Source organism: Dipteris shenzhenensis, chromosome 20 (assembly GCF_047967505.1).
Source record: "Dipteris shenzhenensis isolate YYH24624 ecotype China chromosome 20, Dip_SZ_1.0, whole genome shotgun sequence".
NCBI lineage: Eukaryota > Viridiplantae > Streptophyta > Polypodiopsida > Gleicheniales > Dipteridaceae > Dipteris > Dipteris shenzhenensis.
This window is the reverse complement of record NC_141615.1, coordinates 14,711,822-14,734,313: the sequence shown is the minus strand read 5'-3', so window position 1 is coordinate 14,734,313 and position 22,492 is coordinate 14,711,822. Positions and strand designations below refer to the sequence as shown.

The 22,492-nt window shown below is 44.9% G+C and overlaps 1 protein-coding gene across 1 annotated transcript in view; it reads right to left on the bottom strand.

The window, feature by feature from the left end:
- LOC147889329 (centrosomal protein of 135 kDa-like protein) overlaps positions 1–22,492 on the bottom strand; it is a 90,944-nt gene that overhangs the window by 32,799 nt on the left and 35,653 nt on the right. Inside the window, exon 9 of the mRNA XM_087391636.1 lies at positions 15,339–15,415. Coding sequence (XP_087247762.1) covers positions 15,339–15,415 — 77 coding nt within the window. The remainder of the gene's footprint in view (positions 1–15,338; positions 15,416–22,492) is intronic.

Here is a 22,492-nt window from a genome sequence, read left to right as displayed (position 1 = left end):
CAGGGTACGATGCATTTGGATATTCTTCAGAAAGTACCCAACATGGCTGTTGGTGAAATCATATAGTTAAAGCTTTTTTTATATGAGATTGGGATGCCACAGGACGATGCTACAGGTATGTAAGCTGTTCATGTTATTCACTTGTTGATTTTATAGCCCACTCAGGTTGTGGTATTTAATCTCCTTTGAGTATCACATTTTTCAAAGCATTGGTTTAAGTATTTTTCACACACCAGACTCTGATTCAGCAAGCTGCTCCCCCCACTTCCCCACCTTCCTTCTGCACCCTCCACCTCTTGCTTTACTTCCCTTTCATCGAGCCTGCTCGGCCCATGAGAATTCTGCTCACAGCTTCTGAGGTGTGGGCTGTTTCTCCCCCGCCCATCACTGTCAGAGAAGAGAGTTGCTTGTTGTAGCCAACTCTACGCAGTGGAAAGAGAGAGATTTAGATCACACGTCACTCCAGGAATCAACTCACTCCATGTGCATGCATGTATGAAAAGAAACTTCTAGGTACAGTACCAAAAACTGGCTGTCCTAATGAGGTCAACTCCTTGTCTCTTCCACATGCCTTTTTGCAGGCTTCATTAGCTATAAGGTGAGACCTATGGCTCACCTGCGTACCACAATATGGCTCTTCTACCTGTGTGTAATATGCGCTCCTGGAAGGCCAAACACTGTTGCAGACTGAACTGCTGATAATGGAAGAATGAACTTCCTGGAGGGGCCAGATGGCCCTCCTTGTATAGGGGCTGGCTGACCAGGCCAGCCGACTTGATCTCACAGACTGTTAACCTGGCGATCTGTTGTACTGCGGACATGCACTATAACCAGACTGCAGTCTGCTGCTGGTAGGGCCTTGGCCTACAAAATGGTTCCAGTCCCACTACTTCTTTGTGCTGGACTTTTCCAGCCCATTGGCCCTGCATGTGGGCTCATGGCTGGCCTTTTTCAAGCCCTTGTGTCAGCCATAAACCAGGGCAGACTGTCAGCCAAAGACGCTGACAAGGGTGCCCCATGTGGTTGCCCTAAAACGAATCTAAGAAGGATGTGTAGTTGCTGTCCATGTGGCAGTCAGTCTGCCCACACAGCAGCCCTAATCTATCCCCCTTCCTCCCATCCTATGCTGTATGTCATCCCATCCCGTGTCCTCAGGAGGTAACCATTCTATTCCAACAGTCTATCCCTTTGAGTGGAGCCCATAAGGCCTTGTGCTGACAGAGAGGTGGCTCGAAGGAGGTCCATATTCCCCCCTCTGCTTCCTTCCTTCCCCTCCTTCCGTTTCATTGCTTCCCTGCTTTCACTCCTCTCTTCCATTCCCTTCTTTCGTGCCTTTGGATCCATTCTCCCACTCCCTCTTCTCTATCCCTCCTTCCCTCCCTTTCCATTCCCTCTTTTTTTCCCCCTCAAGTCCCTTCTACCCATAGTTACCCAGAACAGAACTTTCTGCGAAATGCCAACCCGCTCCGGAACGGGAACTTGGACTAACACCACATCACCAATGGAGGATACTGCAGTTGAAGGAATCTATAGAATAGATATAAAATAATGATGATGGATTGCTAAATGCAATACAAAAACAAGGCAACTAGGAAAAGACCTTGAAAAGGCAAGTAATTAGCATCAAGTTGGGCACAAAAAGGAAGCTGAAAATTGTCATTCAATGACTAGTCCCTATGGAACAGTCTATGGAACGTTCCCTAGATGTTCTCTAACCGTTCCGTATGCCTGGCATTCCCCACTAAGACATCCTAGTCTCATTATTTGTAAGACATTATTTGTCCGTTATGAAGGGAACAACGATCCTAGTAACTATCTCCCCCCCCCCGCACCCTTGCACACCCCTTCCATTGCAACACACACGCACACGCACGGGCACAAAAAATGTAAGCTGCATCATCACATTGTGTAATGGATATTCCACACAATATTCCAAAGGGGTTGTCATATGTCTTCTTTCTTTGAAACACGTATTGGAGCCTTCTTAAACTCTCAAGACCTTGAAGATAAGGCCTTTGTAGTATTTGTTTATTATTATTATTAATTAAAAAAGCGACAAAGAATGCAAACCATATGTAACTTTCATTCAAAATGTGTCACATGGGCTTATACATACAACACCATGTCCCTATGTGTTATTTTGGTAACATCTAGCCAAACAACCCAATTTGTTGAACTCTTACGCACCCCATTGACATTTGATTCACAAATTTATGCGACAACCTCATGCATCTTTTTTTTTTGGGCTTATGGAATATTAATCATGTAGTCATGTACATGTAAGGGACGGAACATTGAGTGTTACCACTATGGCAAGAATGGCCATATGAAAAAGGATTGCTACAAGCTGAAAAGAGAGCAAAAGGATAAGAAAAAGAATGCAAATTGGGGTGCAAATCAAAAGGAAGAGAGTCCAAGGGAGGACAAAGGAAAAGTGAAGATCGAGGAGATCAATGCAGTCACACATGATAGTGACAATGACGTTCTCTTCATGTCTGGTTTATCTGTAGAGTTGCTTACCACTTCAGATGATGCATATTCCCAAGATTGGATTTTGGATTCTGGTGCTTCATTCCATGTTACTCCCCATAGGGAATGGTTCTCCACTTATGACAGTGGAAAGACAAGTTGTGTGCATCTTGGAAATGACTATGCATGTGACATAGTGGGAGTAGGTGACATAAAGTTAAAAGCTTTGAAGTACCCAAACACTTCACTTTTCTTTTTTATAAAATACACCCAAAGTTTTCTTGCTGGTGTTTCCACAGAGGATGCATTGGGCAGCTCCGACGGTTGGTTTGGAACTTCCTTTGGGCAGGTTCGGATGGCACGAGGACTACTAGAGCCCGGGTCGCTTGGCAGATGATGATCATGCCGCAGGCACTGGGAGGCTTGGGTATCATTGATCCAGAGATGCAGAGCAAAGCCCTCTTGGGCAAGTTGGTTGTTCGCGACCTCACCCTAGGTGCAAAGCCTTCGCAGCTCTTCTTACAGCGAGGACTTCTCAGGAATACCCCACGCACTAGGGGGCAATGGCAGCTTTCCCACAGATGGATTACGAGGAAGGGTTCCCCCTTGATGAGGAGCCTCCATAGGGTCTGGCAGAGATTAGCAAGGGGCCTCATTCGTGCTCAACCTAGATGCAGAGAGGAGTTCGAGCATCAACCCCTTGTTTGGCACCAAGAGATCCGAGATCAGGAGGGACAATGCTCGGATCGCGGACTCACATTGGTTGGGCACAATGGGACAGTGGACCGGCCGGGTCCTTTGGCAAAAAAAGCAGATTACCCATCGAGGCAAAGGCGACGCTTGGCGCCGTAGCGCATCTGCGAGGAACAGGGCAACGGATGAGAGAGATTGACCTAGCCATCCTTGAGTCTTGGTGGGAGGGACTTCGCGTGTCGATGGAGAGCAGAAGGTGGGGCCAGTTTTCTAATACTTGTGTCCCCTTCAGGATGATGATGCAACGAGGCAGCACGCAGCCCGGTGTAGGACCTGGAGGCCTCTCACTGAGACAAACCTAGAGATGGATGGGAATCTAGATGGGATTCAGTGGCAGATGATCAGAGTAGTGGGACGTTTGGGAAACGAGTGGCACATTGAACCTCCCAGTATCTCAAAGCACGATGCCCTAGATGGCACCTCTGGCTTTGGGAGGGTAGGCCCTTGAGGGAGGTCCACTGGATACGTGAGAGTGGTTCTAGCCCTCCAGGGGCGGCCTTGCCGAGCAGGTGGACGCCCACAGAGTACCCTAGGAGCTCTTGCAAACAAGCTCCTGTAAACACATCCCACTTGAGCTTGTAGAAAGCACTTCCCTTGGCAACATTATTTTCTATAACAGAGTAAGACTTGAGAGTGGGATTATCAATATCCCACAAAATGCAAAATCTGTTTGAATTCCCATTTGGTCTACGAGGACAGACCACCTTGCCCAAAGATGCAGCAATTCTAGGCAAGAGGGAAGCCAAACACCGTGAGAAATCCACCACCTCCACCCAAACTGGACATCCTTTTTGCCCCCCCCCCCCCCCCCCCGAAAGAAAGAAACCTTCCATTAATGCTTGAAAGACTTCATACAAAACAGCAGCCCCGAAGGTGCTGAGTATGGAAAAAAACCGAAAAAGGCTAAAAGAAAAGACCGGCCTATTCCAGAGAAACCCAGCTCACTGCCTAGGGGATCTCTAGTACTGGGGCTAACAGCTAGGTGGGGAGACTATATAACCAGCGAATCCCTCGCGGTGAAGATGTAGAAACTCCTGCAGGCCAAGCCTTGTAAAATCGAGCATGCCTCTCGATAGTCGCCCTAGAGCCTGGAGTCCCACGCTCCTAGGTGGAGCGTACAGTGTTGATGATATCCTGCCAGATGGCAACTAGGGTAGCCGAGGGTGGAACCAAATGCTCCCTTATCACAAGATTGCAGCAAGCCACCCAGATCTTCCACGCAGTGATACTGGCTACCACCTCCCAAACGCTGTCCTCTTGAGAAGGAGGAGGAGCTAGGCTATCAGGAGGGACTCCCTCATGAAGCGCTATCCTTTGAATGCTCTGACCCTGTATCCGGTAGGCTAGGGAGATCTCATTAATCTGGAACGCGTGTCCTCCCTCAATCAACCAGGCCATCATCCCCTAGGTGTAGTCCCTTTGAAGACTCTGCATACGGGTCATGATCCTGAGGTCTCTCATCCACATTCTCGCTGCGCTACGACAGCTCCAAAGACAGTGCGGGATCGTCTCCAGGAAACCAGTGGAGCAACAATGGCACTGTCCCTCCACTCGCATCTGCTCCAACCACGGTCCGATGGGCAAGCCTCCGTGGGCGGCCAGCTAGAAGATGTAGGATATCTTCCTCGACCGCAAACTAGACCATAACCGCGTCTAAAACTTGAAACGGACATCCCGAGGCACTCTCTGGGCCACCTTATGCCTCTCCCTCGAGGGGGGTCACCTCAAAGAGTCCATCTGAAGCCTCCCGCCAATCTGTGTGGTGTAGGAAAAGAAGGGCACCTCGTCCACCTGCTCAGCAAGACTGCCCCTAGAGGACCAAAACCACTCTCCCGTGAAGGGCCTGAAGGGGGAAGAAGAGCAAGAGGGAGAGAGTGAGAGAGAGAGAAGACTCAAGTGTTTGGGTGTGAAGTGATGAGCCACACCACAAACTCATTAGTTTTTATTAGGATTAGGTTTTACCCCCTATGACTGTCTTAAGACAGTCATAGGTGTCATATCTTTAATAAAGGGGTGGCAATGTGCCTTTACCCCAACAACCTCCCACCTAAAGGCCAATATGCCTAAAGGGGAGAAAAGAATAAAAAATTACAGCAATATACAGTTACTGTATACAAGACCATAAATAAGAGTGGTCTCATCCTAATCCCATGATGTGGCGGCAATGTGCAAACCGCTCTGTAGGCAAGCTCTTAGTGAGCAAATCTGCAGGATTATCATCAGTATGCACTTTCACAAGCTCAAGTCGCTTGTCTTCCAGTACCTCCCTGATGAAATGATATTTCACTTCTATGTGCTTGGTCTTCTGATGAAAGACCGGATTCTTTGCCAACATGATAGCACTCTGACTATCACAATGCAAAACTGGCATATCTCCTGTAATGCCCAAATCTCCCACAAGCCGAGTAAGCCATATTGCTTCCTTGCAAGCCTCAGTGGCTGCAACATATTCAGCTTCAGTAGTTGACAGTGCAACGCATTTCTGCAACCGAGACACCCAAGATATAGCACCTCCTGCAAATGTGAAAATATAACCGGTAGTAGACTTCCGGTTATCTGCATTCCCTGCATAGTCTGAGTCTGTAAAACCATGCACCAATGCATCTTGCCTACCATAGCATATGCACAAGTCTTTGGTACCCTTGAGATACCTCAAGACACCTTTCACTGCTTCCCAATGCCGCTTGCCTCGATTTGCCATATACCTGCTGATGACTCCCACCGCAAAAGCAATATCCGGACGAGTGGCAACCATGGCATACATCAAAGAACCAACTGCAGATGCATACGGAACTTTGGCCATTTCAGCCTTATCATCATCTGATCTGGGGCTGTCCTTACTGCTGAGTTTTAAATGTGGAGGCATCGGGGTACTAATAGACTTCCCCCCCTCCATTTTAAACCGCTGCAGTACTTTGTCAATGTACTCCTTCTGTGACAGAAACAAAAGTCCCTTGGACCTGTCACGAGTAATCCACATGCCAAGAATATGATTTGCATCACCCAAGTCTTTCATGTCAAAAGACTTATGCAGTTGTTTCTTCAAAGCACTAATCTCATGCTGAGATTTACTGGCAATAAGCATGTCATCCACATAGAATGAGTAGCATCAAACTGCCATCCTTTGCCCGTTTGGTGTACAAGCAATGATCGGTCTCACACCTATGATACCCTTGGGACTGCATGAAGGCATCAAACTTTTTGTACCATTCTCTTGGCGCCTGCTTGAGTCCATACAAGCTCCTCTTGAGCTTACACACAAGCTGCTCTTTCCCTTTAACAGCATATCCCTCTGGCTGACTCATATAGATCTCATCATGGAGATCTCCGTGAAGAAAAGCTGTCTTCACATCCATCTGACATAAATCCATGTCCTCATGAGCAACAAGAGCTAACACTGCTCTCAAAGTAGTCATCTTGACTACAGGGGAAAAGATCTCATCAAAGTCAATGCCCTTCTCCTGCTTAAATCCCTTGGCAACCAATCTGGCCTTATACCTCGGTAAAGCATTTGAATCCACTTTGACTTTGTAAACCCACTTGCATGGCAAAACCTTTCTGCCTGCAGGTAGCTGCACCAAGTCCCATGTATCATTTTGAAGTAAGGAGTCCATTTCTGACTGCATGGCTTTCTCCCACTTCTTTTTCTCTGTTCTTCCCATAGCTTCCTTGAAGCTGGAAGGCTCACCACAATCTGTCAGCATGATAAAGTCAGCCACATTATTGGCTCCTGGAACAAACCTGGCAGGAGGCCGTTGTACACGGGTGCTCCTCCTAACAAATTGTTCCGGATTAGGCTGCTGTCCAGCCTGTTCGTCATGCATGACGAGTGGCTGTACCACCATATCTGGCTGTTCTACAGCCCCATCTGCTGGCATATCCAGTGGTGCATCATTGGCAAAATTATCTGGCTGATTTTCAGCCTGTATACCCTCTTGAACAGGGTGATCTGCAGCAGCCTGCTGCTGCATATAAATGGGCATTCTTTGCTGTCCAACATCATCATAAATAACCCTCCTGTATTCCACAGGTTGCACGGGTTCCTTGTGTACACTATCCTCTTTAAAGATGACATCATTGCTGCGTATAATCTTCCGTTTAACGGGATCCCATAACCTGTACCCCATTTCACCTTCGTCACCATAACCCATAAAGATGCATCTGATAGACTTTGGCTCCAGTTTGGTGCGCAGTTCTTTGCGTACATGAGCAAAGCACTCGCAGCCAAATACACGTAAGTGCTTATATGAAGGTGGCTTGCCAGACCACACCTCCTCTGGCACTTTCAACTCCAAAGCCTTGTTTGGCGACCTATTAATAATGTGAACTGCTGTTTGCACGGCCTCTGCCCAAAAGCCATGGGGTAATGCAGCATAAGACAACATACATCAAACCTTCTCCTGAATAGTTCGATTCATCTGCTCACTTGCACCATTTTGAGATGCATTATGAGGGGCAGTGAGTTCCTGTTTGATGCCCTTAGCTTCGCAAAACTGCACAAAAGCATGTGACACATACTCACCCCCATTATCGGATCTGAGGCATTTCAGCCTGCGACCTGTCCGATTCTCAACCTGAGCGACAAACTTCTTGAAAGCATCTAAGGCATCGCCCTTATGCTTCAAGAAATAGACCCACACTTTGCGTGTGGCATCATCAATGAAAGTAATAAAATATTTTGCACCCCCTAGTGATAACTGTGGCATCTCACACAAATCAGTGTGCACTAGATCAAGCGGTGCTCTATTCTGGGGAGTTCTCCTCTTATGAGGAGTCACAGAATGCTTGCCAAATATGCAATGATCACAAGTAGGCAAATCTGAAAAAGAAAGAGACGGCAGATAACCCAAACGTGACAGTTCTTGCATTCCTTTAACAGACATGTGTCCCAACCGGCTATGCCACAATGAAACCTTTGGCAGCTCGGTTATGGCAACAACATGATTACCCATACTGGAAACATAAAGAGGGTACAAGGTATCACTCTTAAAACCCTCAGCCACTACAACCTGGCCATCAGTAATCACCCATTTGGAATCCCCAAATGTGGTGTGGTAACCACTGTCATCCAACAAGCCAGTGCTAATCAGATTTTTCTTGATTTGCGGCACATGGCGGACACCATCAAGCATGAATATGCGTCCATCAGGAAATACTATCTGTATACTGCCAATCCCTGCAATCTCACATGCATAGTTGTTCCCAAGATGAACAACTCCATGAGTACCTGTATAGGAAGTAAACCACTCCCTATGAGGAGTAACATGAAAAGAAGCACCTGAATCCAAGAGCCAGGTGTGCATGTCATGGCCATCAATAACCAAAGTATGTGCAATTACAGCAGAAGAGCATAAAACATCATGTATGTCACTATCACTATCCTCTGCTGCAACATTCACTGCATCCAAGTCATCTGCCTTGGCCTTGCCTTTGCTTCCACTGCTTGCATCCTTTGTTTCAGCCTTCTTGGCTTTCTGATCCCGTATGAACTTGAAGCACTTAGACTTCACATGTCCCTTCTTGCCACAATAAAAGCATTCAATGTCCTTTTTGCCACGGGACTGACTGCGGGATTTGGACTTACTAGCAGATCTCCCCTTCTGCTGAGTCCTGCCTCTATCCTGTACTTGCAAGGCATTTGAAGACTTGCTGCTCGCATTATTCTTCCTGCTCATCTCCTCCATAAGGAGAGAGCTCTCTACATCAGCATACATCAGAGTGACATTCGAATTAGACAGGGTGGTCTTGAAAGTGTCCCAACTCTCAGGGAGGGTACACAACAAGAAAGTCGCCTTGAACTCCTCATCAAGGTTCAGTCCCTGTGCAATAAGCTGTGTAAAGATAGCATTGAACTCACTCAAGTGTGAGGTCATAAGTGTACCTTCCTTCATGCGAAGATCAACCAACTTCTTCAACCAATAAACCTTACTGGCTGAACTCTTTTGAGCATACAATTCTTCTAGTCTGTGCCATAGACCATAAGAGGTCTTTTCAGCCTGAACATTGAACACAAGAGTGTCTGAAATAGTGAGCATGATAGCTGCCCTTGCGGACAAATCAAGCTCTTCCCAGTCATCAGTTGCCATGTCAGATGGCTTGACACCCTTCAGCCTTATGGGCTTAGAAATCTTCTTTAACAGAAGTACATTCAAGCACTGTTCTGCCCATAATGCATAATTGTGTGCTCCTTCCAGTTTCTTTATGTTCAGAATTGAAGAGTCACTTCCCCCTGATGCCATATCAGATAAGGAAAGTATCTGACTCCCTGGAAGTAAAAAAGACTGAATAAAAATTCTGATTTCTCAGAAAAAACCTGCTCTATCAAGAGCCAGGAGCACTCACAATAGTGCTGTTTTTTACTGTCAGGAAAATCTGCAGCAAAACAGTAAATGTCCCTGCAAATACTGTACCTTCTGACACACTGTACCGTGCTCAAAGAGGCATAAAAACAGTAATTTCAGACTGCTGCAGCTGCTCAACAAGTGCTTAACAGTGCATAATCAGCTGACAAAGCACAAACACTGCTGTAAACACTGCTGTACTGACTGTACTGATCACTTCTCCCACCTCAGATGAGGTATTGCACTGAGTTAATATGCATAAACCACTTGGTAAACACCCCAAAAAAAAATGACACTTCAGCCTATCACAAAACTTGCAACAGAAAATGGGATAAATCCCAAGCAATCACCCTTATACCAAGGGGATAAAATGCATCTGAAGATCTCTGTCGGTAACCCAAGTGCTATCAAACAAAATCTGGGCAAAAGCCCCTTGATCTGACACCTGAACCAAGTGAAGAACACCTCAACACTGAGGTAGCATGCAATATGAAAATCTCTCTGACAAAATCATCCAACAGTGTAATGCATATACTGCCCTGTGTAGAAATGACATACACAGATCCCAACGTACAAACACTCAATGAGGAACCTTTTGAGCACTGTCAACGATGGACAGTTAGGGACCGAGTAAACTCGATGCGCCCTGGCCAAGCGTGGCTCAACTGAGGTTCTCTGAGTGTTGCACAAGAAATGTGACCTGTAAGAAAATGTCACCTCGACACTGCGGAAATCGAGGCAAATGTGTGCTCTCAGGCACCACACTACCTCAAGGCATACAAAGCATCAACTGCCAGGCAAAAGCCCTATGATCTGCTCACCCGGAAACTGAGATTCAAGCCCAGTAAAAGCATAAAAATCCTCTGCAAAATCAAGGCATTTCCTTCACGAAAAACAGATAACTGTGCAATCAACCACACACTGTGGTTCTCTTCTCCTCAAGCACGAGGTAAATGAAGGTACTTGCTGTACTTTCAAGAAAACACAGTGCTGTGAACTGAAAGATGGTCCTGAATCAAGAGCAGAGAGCTCTTTCTCCTTTTCTTCCCACAAAAAAAAACTGCCTGCTGTACTTGATGTACCTTCGCAGTGTACGGAATCCCAGAAGAGGGAAAGAAGAAAAAACAAATTTCGGAGGCTCTTCCCCTGAAGCAGCTCCCTGCAGGTGCGGCGACTTCGTCCGTACTGTACGGACGCCCGTCGTACGGACTGCCGTACGGTCGTGTACCTGTAGCCTGTGCGACGCCCGAGAGCTTAGCAGCTAGCAACTGCTGGCGTGACGCGGCGCCGCCCTGCTGTAGCTAGCAGCTGCTATACAGCCCGCGCCCAGCTCTATGCCCGCGCCCGCGCCCGATGCCAACTCCCGTGCCCTGCTCGATGCCCGCGCCCTGATCCGTGCCCGCGCTCGATGCCCGCGCCCGCGATGCAATGCCGTCGCTGCTCGATGCCCGTCCGTACGGATGTACGGACGACGTACGTCCGTACGGCGCTGCTGTTTGCTGGCTAGGTAGAGGTCGAGGGGTAAGGTGGCTAGGCAAGGGTAGAGGGGAAAGGTGGCTCTGATACCAGTTGAAGGGCCTGAAGGGGGAAGAAGAGCAAGAGGGAGAGAGTGAGAGAGAGAGAAGACTCAAGTGTTTGGGTGTGAAGTGATGAGTCACACCACAAACTCATTAGTTTTTATTAGGATTAGGTTTTACCCCCTATGACTGTCTTAAGACAGTCATAGGGGTCATATCTTTAATAAAGGGGTGGCAATGTGCCTTTACCCCAACATCCCGGATCCCACTGGACCTCCCTCAAGGGTCTACCCTCCCACAGCCAGAGGCGTCATCTCGGGGCATCCTGCTCTCAGATACTGGGAGGGTCAATCTGCCAGTCCTTCCCCAAACGTCCCACCACTCTGATCATCTGCCAATGAATCCCATCAAGACTCCCATGCATCTCAGGGTCTCTCTCTCAGTGAGTGGCTGAAGTAGGCATCCAGGTCCTATACGGAAGAAGCCGGGGTGCATACTGCCTCGCTGCATCATCATCCTCAAGGGGACACCACTCCGAGAAAACTGCCCCAACCATTTGATGTCCCTCCATAGGTGAAGCCCCTCCCACCAGGACTCAGGGATGGCTAGGTCAATCTCTCTCATCCGCTGCCCTATCTCTCGCAAATGCATCGAGCAACCTGAAAGAGTTTTGACCAGTCGTACTAGAGTTTTACCCCCATGCAAGACCTGTTCGTGCTATCAGAATTTCATTATGAGCAACAGATCAGAAGATACCAGCAATATCATTTACGTTTTGCTGATTTTTAATGATTTCCGTACACTTCGCCTCTCCACCTCGCCTCTTGCGCATGTGTCTTACAGATTGCATTGCACAGGTATCAGTGGGTCCAGTGTTGTGCATATTTGAAGACAAGTGCTGGCTGTAAGTTGATGCACTTTTGGATGCTTATTGAGCAAGTGTTTGCTATTACAATGTGAGCCATTGTTTGGCTGAGATATAGGCTGATCTTTTGAGGTAGAAGCACATTGCATTTGAGCCAGTGTTTGGCTGTGGTTGATGATAACTTTTTTGGGGTAGAAATATAGTGATTAATTTGAGCAGAATTTTTGGGGCAGATTTATTGCTATTTCAAAGCAGCCACTGTAAGTGAATGCCAGCAATGTGTCAGTAATCTTTGCAATATGAGCTGAAATAGTCTGACCTTCCTGCATGGACAAGTCAAAGCAATGCTTCATTCTGCACATTCCACATACTTTTCACTCTATCCCAAGCTGCCTTTGAAGTCTTGCAAGACTTGATAGTGGACTTAATGTGTGTCTTCACAGACAACACTTGGGAATCGTTGCGATCAAACCTCTTCTGATCCTCCGTGGGAGCCGTAGTAGAAGGTTGAGTGGTAATGCCAGAAGTGGATGATGCACTCGTGCTAGATCCAACAGGTCTAGCCTCATCACCCTTCACAATGTCCCATAAGCCCTTTCCAACCAAGATATTCTTGAGTGGAAATGACCACAATGCATAGTTGGGTCCATCCAACTTATCTGCTTTAGTTATGGTACCAAAATTATCATTGAGAATAAAGGAAAGTGTACCTGCAAAGGAAAAAGACAGCAAATGGACAATTGAAAGACCACTGGCTGCTATGCAATTTCAGGATGAGCTCACAGCTATTGATAAGGATATAGAAGACAAGAAACAGATTATGAGGAGACTTTTGCTCCGGTGGCCAAGATGACTACCATTCGCTCTGTCATATCTTTGCTGCGTTTTATGGTTGGTCTGTGTACCAGATGGATGTCAAGACCGCCTTCCTCAATGGGGATCTCAAGGAGGAGGTCTATGTGCATCAGCCTCAGGTTTTGTTGTTCAGGAACAAGAGCACAAGCTATGTAAGCTCAGGAAAGCCTTGTATGGGCTGAAGCAAGCGCCTCGTGCATGGTATCATAAGATACATCAATTCTGCAACAAAAATCAGATCTGGTCTTGCTGGTTTTTTATATTAACTCGCAATAATTCTCAGCAAATTGCAGCAGTGCAGTCCGTTTTGTCAGACATTTGACATGACATATATGGGCCTCTTACACTAATGTCTTGGCATTGAATTTTGGCAAACCCAAGGGGGGATTTCTATGTCATAGACCAAATATGCCAAAGGATTGTCGCAGAAATTCAAGATGGAGAATAGTAAGCCTGTGGTCACTCCATTGGAAAAAGGACTCAGCTGAGTAAGCATGATGAGGCTGAAAAGTTTTATGGTACTTTTTACATGCAGCTGGTTGGTAGTTTGATTTACTTATGCTCTACGTGGCCAAACATTGCCTATGCCACAGGGCTTCTATCTCAGTTCATGCATTGTCCGACAATCACGCATTGGAATGCAACGAAGAGGGTACTTCGTTATGTACATGGTACACTTAGAAGAACAATGTGGCCGATATCTTCACTAAAAGCCTATCAACACCTCTTTTCACACAACATCAATATGGCTTGGGGATACGAGACATACAAACAATGTCAAGGGGGGTTGTAAATGACATTGTTTTCTTTTGTACTCCCATAGGTTGCTATATCCACATGTAGACGAATTTGTGCAACCATAGTACTTTAGGTACTTCAGGTACTACTGAGACTTGCCATATCATTGAGGGGGGGTTTGTAGAGATATTTACAATGATATGGTGTTGTAGGCCATAAGTCAACTATATGGTTGACTAAAACTTGGGTACTATATATACCAAGTACTTGTATTGTTTCATTTGAACATTTCAGTTGGAGTTCACTTGTGTTCACTTCTTGTTTTTTGGTGTTCACAACTCTTCTCCATTCTTGTTCCTACAAAAAGAACCTCCAAGAGTCCCTGTCAACCACTTTCCAACATCTACAACAACAGGCATGCGGCCTGGAAAGAAAATAATGACAGCATGCTTGGCATAATGCCTAATGTCATCCACCTCAACCATAAGACCCACAGTAGGGGTTGACTCTTTCCATGCTTTACGCATCTTCAAAGCCTTCATGCATAACATCGTAAACCAACTTGGCTTCAAAAGAGTCATGAACAGGGTCATCCTGACCGTCAGACTGCTTCTTTTTTTGTGCTGTCCCAGTCTATCCTTCTGGAAAGTTTTCTCAAAGGCATGTGCAGCCATGTTGATCAATCCAAGGCTGAAGCTCTTGAAACAAGGAACCGCCAGGCGAAGAAGGCTGCGAATGCTCTTGGAACAGGTTTTGGTCAAGAAAGCCGAACTGGAAGTCACAAAAAACGAACTGGAAAAGTCCGTACAACAGTACGGATTTGTACAGGCAGGGCCCAAGAAAGGTATGGCCTGTACAGATGATTCTGTACAGACAACCTGCAGAAAAAACAGAGGAAAGAAGCCGCAAACGGCAAGGCAAAAAGCCCGTATGGTAAGTGAACGCTGTGTACGGTAACCCATACCGATGTACGGCGGTCAGAAACACAGAAAGGGGCTTGAGCGCTGAAACTGACACGGAGGCTGTACAGGACCGTACAGGGCCTGTAGGGGAGCTGTACGGGTCTGGACGGGGGTGTGCGGAGGCTGTACAGGGGCTGTACGGAGTAGAGGAGGACTGAACGGGGCTGAACAAAGTCCTGAAACAGAGCTGCACAGGTCTGTATGGTGGTGTACAGAAGCTGCACAGAGGCTGTACGGATCACGAGGGGGGCTGAACGGAGGCTGAAACGGGGCTGGAAACCCTAGACTAGGAAGCAAGAGCACGAAGACGCCATAGCCATAGCTCCAACACACACACACACATGCAGGGGCATATTAACATTTACATTTTCACGTGCACGCACACACACGCATTTTCTTCTTCTTTATCTATAATTATATTTATTCTTCTATTTGTATTTTTGTGTATGCACGTGCATGTACATCATTTGCATTTAGGTATACACTTTTTTTGGTAAAAAGAACCTCTCATTAAGAAGAATGTACATTTAGGTACACACACACACATACACATGTGTGTGTATGCACACACACAAACAATGCCCACACACAAACACATACTTCACAAATTCTCTTTAAATATGTGCCACAGTTTTAAAATTTTCAATGTGTAAACTGATTCTATTGCCATCCAAACCAGAAAACTTGTCAACGAATATCAATTTTCCCTTCAGGTTAAACGGGACTGTCATACCATGCAATAAATTGAGCTTTTAACTCAAATAAATATTTAGAAAAAGATTGAGCAGTATTGAGTACTTTCTAAAATTCGTCCAGCCAAGGCTATAGAGTTCCTAACCTGTTTTCAGAAATAATTCTCTCTGCTTCTAATGCTGCTTGCTTGAGGGATCCCGTAAGATTCTTTAGAAGTTCAACCTGGTCAGCAGAAAAAAGGATACAATACTTTTGAATAAATACAAAACAAGATTCCAAGTGGTAAGAGAATTGTAAAACGCATTGTAATTGTCCTTCACTCGGAATACCCATGTATTTCTCATCAACCACAAAGCTCTTTCCATGACTAGGAACAAAAGATGGTCCTATTAAGTCATATAGCCCATATAACAAGAAGAGAGAGAACTCAGACACATGCTATCTTGTCCAAGAAAACTTTTGAAGCAGAAAGGTTATGCTTCAGAAGCAATAGAAAACAGTAATATTGGTATATGATTCTATTGCCCAAGAACTTTAACCCCCTTGTACCCCTTGTTACAAACAGTTTCTATATGACCACGAATAAAATCCTTTGGAGGACAGTTGGAATGTGATTATAGCTGCTCCATCACTCAACATATTACTCTAGGTCTTCTAGCAGCATTCTGTTAAAATTTTATATGTCCTTGGATTACAAAAGGCTGGATGGCTGTTCAAAGAATTGATCGAGCAAAGATTGAATTTTCACCATATCCATTATACACCCCTAACTACCTCAACTAGACATTACAGGGCCTTTCCCCTTCAATACCTTTTTTCTCTATTACTGTCCTTGCATCAGCACATTTTCACTCAAGGTCATCAGAAGTACCTTCATTTTCCAAATCATCTGCCTTGTCATGGACTTGAATGCCACCTTGACCATAAAGTACTTTGCATTAGGAAGCACTGGATTGAATTCCCTCTCATCTTGTTTCAGGTCTGTCTTTGGCTTGACTCTTGAGTCATAATTGTCAAAGCCTTCTGTTGAACTGAAAACATTACTGAGTATTTGAAAGTCATGAATGTCCAATTGGTATTTTAGCTATAAACTCTTCCTGTATTTTAAACAAAAAGGAACCCTTGTAGTCATCCCTCATGACGGTGGAGTAAATAATTAAAATCCATAACTCCGTCCTACATAGCTGCATAGTATGGACTCAGTACTGAGTTTTGTACACATTCTTACAATTGAAATCTGCCATACGGTTCCGTCATTCACAATTAGGTTTCTAGATTGTGAAATTTGTTGCGCCATGTCACCATATTTATAGAAAATTATAAGTTTAGAATTTTCAGAATATATATATAGTGTGTTTCCCTCATTATAATCTTACATGGTTCATTTTAAGGGATGCAACTCTCTTGTTCTATTTACTTCTGTGTAGGCTTCGACTCAGGTTGGGATTCTGCAAGTTCTCTGGTTGGAATCCACCTTTGATGGTGGGAAGAAGCTGTACGCAGCATCACCCATTTTGATCGAGTTCAATGTTGCCCCAGCTTGTTTTGCAACTACACAGCCAGCTACCACCCAGCTCCTTCCTGAGACAGCTAGGAATTGTTGATTTATGGAAATTTATTTTTTTTCATGAAGTAGACTTCCATTAAGCATGAGAGAAGCAACCAAGAGCAAGGCACTCAAGGTATCATACTGAACATGAAAAAGAATTGATAAGATACCACTCAACTATCTAGCCGTATGCAAATCCTGAAAGAAACCAAGTGTATGGCTGAATGTGCCACACCATGCCAGTGCTAGGCTCAGAGAAGAAACGAGTGCCCCTCCTACTCCTAGCCAATGCATATCTAGATGTCCTCCGCATCCTCGACCAAAGGACCATCAAGGTAAGTACAATGTCTGTCCAAATGGAAGCCAAGGTATAAGCAGGTGGAACTGTATCCTCACGGAGACTAGATAGGAGGAAGGATGGACTTGGACAGGCCGAGCGCAACAACATCTAGTTCACGTGTTATTTGACAATGGTAGTACTCACAAGTTTATTGACCCTTCTCTTGTACAAAAGCTCAATACACCCACAGTTCCCAATGGTCACCGACCCATCGTTAATCTTGCGCATGGAGTCACATAATCTTGGGAAGGAATGGTCCCAGATCTTCAGGTGGAGATTCACGATTACTCGGAAGATTTGTCATTCCATGTTATGAGATTAGATAGATAGACCATTTGATTAGGATGGAGTGGTTCTTTGCTAAGAATCCTTCTGTAAATATTTACTACATGAATCATGTAGTACAATTTCAAGTTAATGAAAAGTTGCTCTTCAAGGGATGTTTGTGAACCTATGGTCAAGATGGTCTCTTAACTTGATTTAAATTTACATGAGTCCAATGATCAAGAGTTGTGTTCTGCTTTGGAAACTTATCAATTGCTGCAATCTAGAGACAATGATGCTTTCTCATGCATAGAGAAACCCAAATAAATTAACACAGCTACGAAACATGTCTCATGTGTGATGATGTTAATAAGTTCTGTCCTGAAAAACAGCAAACAGGGTAAGAGTACAGCCAGTTGTTTTGCTCATAATAATACTTTAGCCATGGATTTGGCTGCCTAGGTTAAATGAGTCGATGCCGGGTGAGCACTGTGCGGATGGAATAACCACTGCTCCGTATATATATGATGTAAACCAGTCCACTGAATCTTATGCCTTAGCCACTAAGGTAGCTGTTATGCTCTAGCCGAGATAGCATGACCTCGGAAAGATCGGTGGGCATTTTCTCTTAGATAACCGACTTCTGTAATATTTAATGTGCGTAAATAAAATGGTCAAGAGAAGTAACTGCCAAGGTCCTAGGTGAGGGTGTAATGGCATTGACTAGGTGGTTCTGAGTGCTAAGGCCTAGGTGCACCTAAATGTGTAATAATGCCAAGGGGCAAATGGTTTAATTGTGTCCCAAGAGAGGGGTAAATGGTGTACCAAGAAAAAAGGGCTAAAATGATGACATGTGGCAGAGGGAACCATCTAGGGAGTTGTGGGTTTTGTGGATAGGCATGAGAAACAAGACTTACTTATGAAATGAGCGATCCACGAAGTTTTTGGCTGGGTGGACATACGCGATGCCATCGCCCGTGATTGGTGAAGCCAAGGAGAGAGATAGAAATTAGGTTCGTTTCAATTGGTATCAGAGCCTATGGCAGAGATACTAACTTGGCCAATCCCTCAGAGTCTGACCGCGTTTTGCGATCATTCTTAGGGTTTGTCTAGTTTTATAGAAAGCATATCAAAGGATATTCCGAAATAGTATCGCCATTGACTGATCTAACCTCAGATAAAGTACCTTTTATTTGGGGACAGAATCAACAAAAAAGTTTTAACACCATAAAACAAGCTATGGTCACAGGACCGGTGTTAAAAATAGTTGATCCCCAGAAACCGTTGTTCCTAGAAACCGATGCAAATGGCATTGCGGTAGGAGCAGTTCTCCTTCAAGAGGGAAGGCCAATAGCCTTTGAAAGCAAGAAGCTTTCTCCCTCTCAAAGGAATTGGCCAACTCATGAATTGGAGTTGTATGCTATTATCCATGCTTTGAAAACATGGAGGCATTATTTGTATGGTTCAGAGTTTTATGTGGATGTGGATCATGATACTCTGAAATATTTTTCTAAACAGCATGACTTGAGGGGCCGCCAAGCTAGGTGGGCAGAGCTCATGCAAGAGTTTAATTTAACGATTCGGTACCGAAGAGGAAAAGATAATAAGGTTGCTGATGCGTTGTCTCGCATTATGCACAACCTGAGTTTCACGGTATTAGAGAGTGCTCTAATGACCGAGATCAGAGAAACTCAAAAGATGGACGAGTTTGTCCAGAGCTTATGGCCTAAAGCTCATGAGTTAAGACCCGGGGAAAATGAAAAGGATGACCTGGCATCCAGAAAAGGCCAAACTTATGCAAGATATACCATAAGGGATGGTATACTGAAAAGAAATGGCAAGGTAGTAGTACCTAGTCAGAATGATCTCAGGCAGAGAGTCATTCGACAGTGCCATGATAGCCCGTGTGCGGGACATCCAGGAGTCGAGAAGACATATGATCTCGTGAAGCGAGATTTCTTTTGGCCAAAGATGAAAAAGCATATTCATGAATATGTGACATGGTGTTTCTCGTGTCAGGTAAGCAAGGCCGAGCGGGTGAAGCCACCCGGACCTTTACAGCCCCTGGAAGTACCACTAAGTAAGCGGGAGAGTATTTCCATGGACTTCATTGTAGGGCTGCCTGCGACACAAGGAGGATATGATTCTATCCTTGTGGTGGTTGATCGCCTAACCAAGATGGCTCACTTCATTCCGACTAGAGAGTCTGTTAGTGCCCCGCAAGTGGCGGATTTGTTTATTAGACATATATTTCGTCTGCATGGATTGCCTAGATCCATAGTGTCAGACAGAGATGTCAGATTTACCGGTCATTTTTGGACCGCGGTTTTTGAGACACTAAGGACTGAGTTGGAAATGAGTAGTGGGGATCATCCTGAGACGGATGGTCAGACGGAGAGAGTCAACCAGACTTTAGAGGATATGCTGAGAGCATATGTGTCATTGAGGCAACATACATGGGACAAGTGGTTGCCATTGTTGGAGTTTGCCTACAATGATAGAAAACATTCCTCTACAGGGTTCAGTCCGTTTGAGCTGAACTATGGTTATAGACCAGCAAATCCAACTATAGTACCTCAGAGAGTGCCTAGTGCCGCGAACTTTGTAGTTCAGATGCGGGAGATGCTAGCACTTGCGAGAGCTAATATCCGCCAGGCTATGGATAGAGCCAAGGTGTATGCGGATGAAAACAGGTCTATAATAGTATTTAAGGAAGGAGAAAAAGTTTTTCTCAGAGTTCCTTCGCACTCGAAGTCATTGACTTCAGGAGAGTGTGCTAAGTTATCACCTCGATACTGTGGGCCGTGGTTAATTCTAAAAAGAATAGGCAAGGTAGCCTATAAATTAGAATTACCACCGGGGTGTAAGGTGCACCCAGTGTTTCATGTTTCTCGTTTAAAGAAATTTTTGCATACTGGTGACTCACTAATCGAAGGTGTTGTTTTGTTTCAGGAGATAGAGGATAATGCAAGACGCAAACCACAAGAATCCTGAACCGAGGAACAATGCAAGTGCGCAATCGAAAGATCCCCACGGTGTTGGTTGCATGGCATGGTCTACCTCTATCGGAAGCTACCTGGGAATCCGTATACCAGTTACGGAGAGTGTTCCCAGATTTCATCATCGAGGACGCTGATGCTTGAAGAGGGAAGGAATGTTATGCTCTAGCCGAGATAGCATGACCTCGCAAAGATCGGTGGGCATTTTCTCTTAGATGACCGACTTCTGTAATATTTAATGTGCGTAAATAAAATGGTCAAGAGAAGTAACTGCCAAGCTCCTAGGTGAGGGTGTAATGGCATTGACTAGGTGGTTCTGAGTGCTAAGGCCTAGGTGCACCTAAATGTGTAATAATGCCAAGGGGCAAATGGTTTAATTGTGCCCCAAGAGAGGAGTAAATGGTGTACCAAGAAAAAAGGGCTAAAATGATGACATGTGGCAGAGGGAACCATCTAGGGAGTTGTGGGTTTTGTGGATACGCATGAGAGACAAAAATTACGTATAAGATAAAACATGCGATCCACGAAGTTTTTGGCTGGGTGGACATACGTGATGCCATCGCCCGTGATTGGTGAAGCCAAGGAGAGAGATAGAAATTAGGTTCGTTTCAGTAGCCAATGTGATTAGTCGGAGCTTTTGGGGTGAGGATTCACCCACGTGTTTCCAAAGGAACTTCCCATGGGTCTACCTCCTATGAGGAATCTTGACCATCGGATCACCCTTGTGCCTGGTTGCACGCGCCTATGTTCAAGCAACCGTACAGGACAAGTTCAACTCAGGATGATGAAATTGTGCAACTTCAAGAATACCTCCGACTGGACCTAGCAAGTCACCTTATGGTGCACCAGTGCCACCATGCTCAAAGAGTCTTGCTATAAATCAAGATGTCATAAAAAAAGACCACTATAAACTTTTTCAGATAAGGACGAAATATATCGTTCATCATCTGCCGAAAGGTTGCTGGTGTATTAATGAGTGCAAATGGTAACGTCAAGAACTCATAATGACCAAATTGCCTGCAAAATGCAGTGTTAACGACATCTATCTCAAAATCTGTACCTGGTGATAGCTCTTTCTCAAGTCAATCAGTTAAATAGTATTTGTTTCTTAATCGTCAAGCAATCAAGACCCTTGCAGTCTACGCATAGACACATACCCGAGTCTTTCTTCTTTACTCAACACCATCTACATCCATACTTAGAAAAAAAAAGCTCTAAGGAAGTAAATGTGAGTTCTCGAAATAGGAACTCGCATACCTTGGACATGTCATTTCGATAAATGGTGGCTGTATTGACTATGAGAAAGCCACGAAGGTATGTTAGTGGCCCATTTTGTGAATGATTACTAAGTGGCCCATTTTGCAAATGATTACCGAGGTCAAATCCTTTCTGGGATTTGTGAATTTCTTCTAGACTCCATCTGGAATTATGCTACGATAGCATTACCCTGTCAGACTTGTCTAAAGGGAGAAAAAGGGTAAATACAATAACTATAGACCCGTTGTGTGGACAAAGGAGCTTGACACATGTTTTAAGCAACAAAGAGATGCTGGCACTACAACTCCTATATTATAGATAGTCTTTCCAAGTAAACCATGAGCAACTTTGTTCCACGCTGATAGACCCGTAGCTTTTGCGAGTAAAAAGCTAGCCGAGCCACAATAGAAGTGGCCGACGCACGAAAATGATCTATATGTTGCTATTCACGCATTGAAAATGTGGAGACATTATTTGTATGGCTCTACTTTTGTGGTCTACATGGATAACTCTTCTCTAAAGTATTTCTGCAACTCCTCTGGTCTTCACGCGTTGAAAATGTGGAGACATTATGTGTATGGCTCTACTTTTGTGGTCTAGGTGGATAACTCTTCTCTAAGTATTCCTACAACTCCTCTGCCATTAAAGGTACAACAGCCCCTTGGTCAAAGTATGCAAGAATTTGACTTCGAGATCCATTATTGAAAGGGTTCTATCAATAAGGTAGCTGATGCCTTGAGTAAAATTAGTATTGCGAATCAACTTTTCTTCATGCAGATCCATGCATACCTATATGACTCTCTCACAGGCCCTTACCCTAAAGATGAATTCTTCCAAAGTATATGGGATTAAAAACAAGCTGGGAATGTCCCTCTTGATAATAAACTACG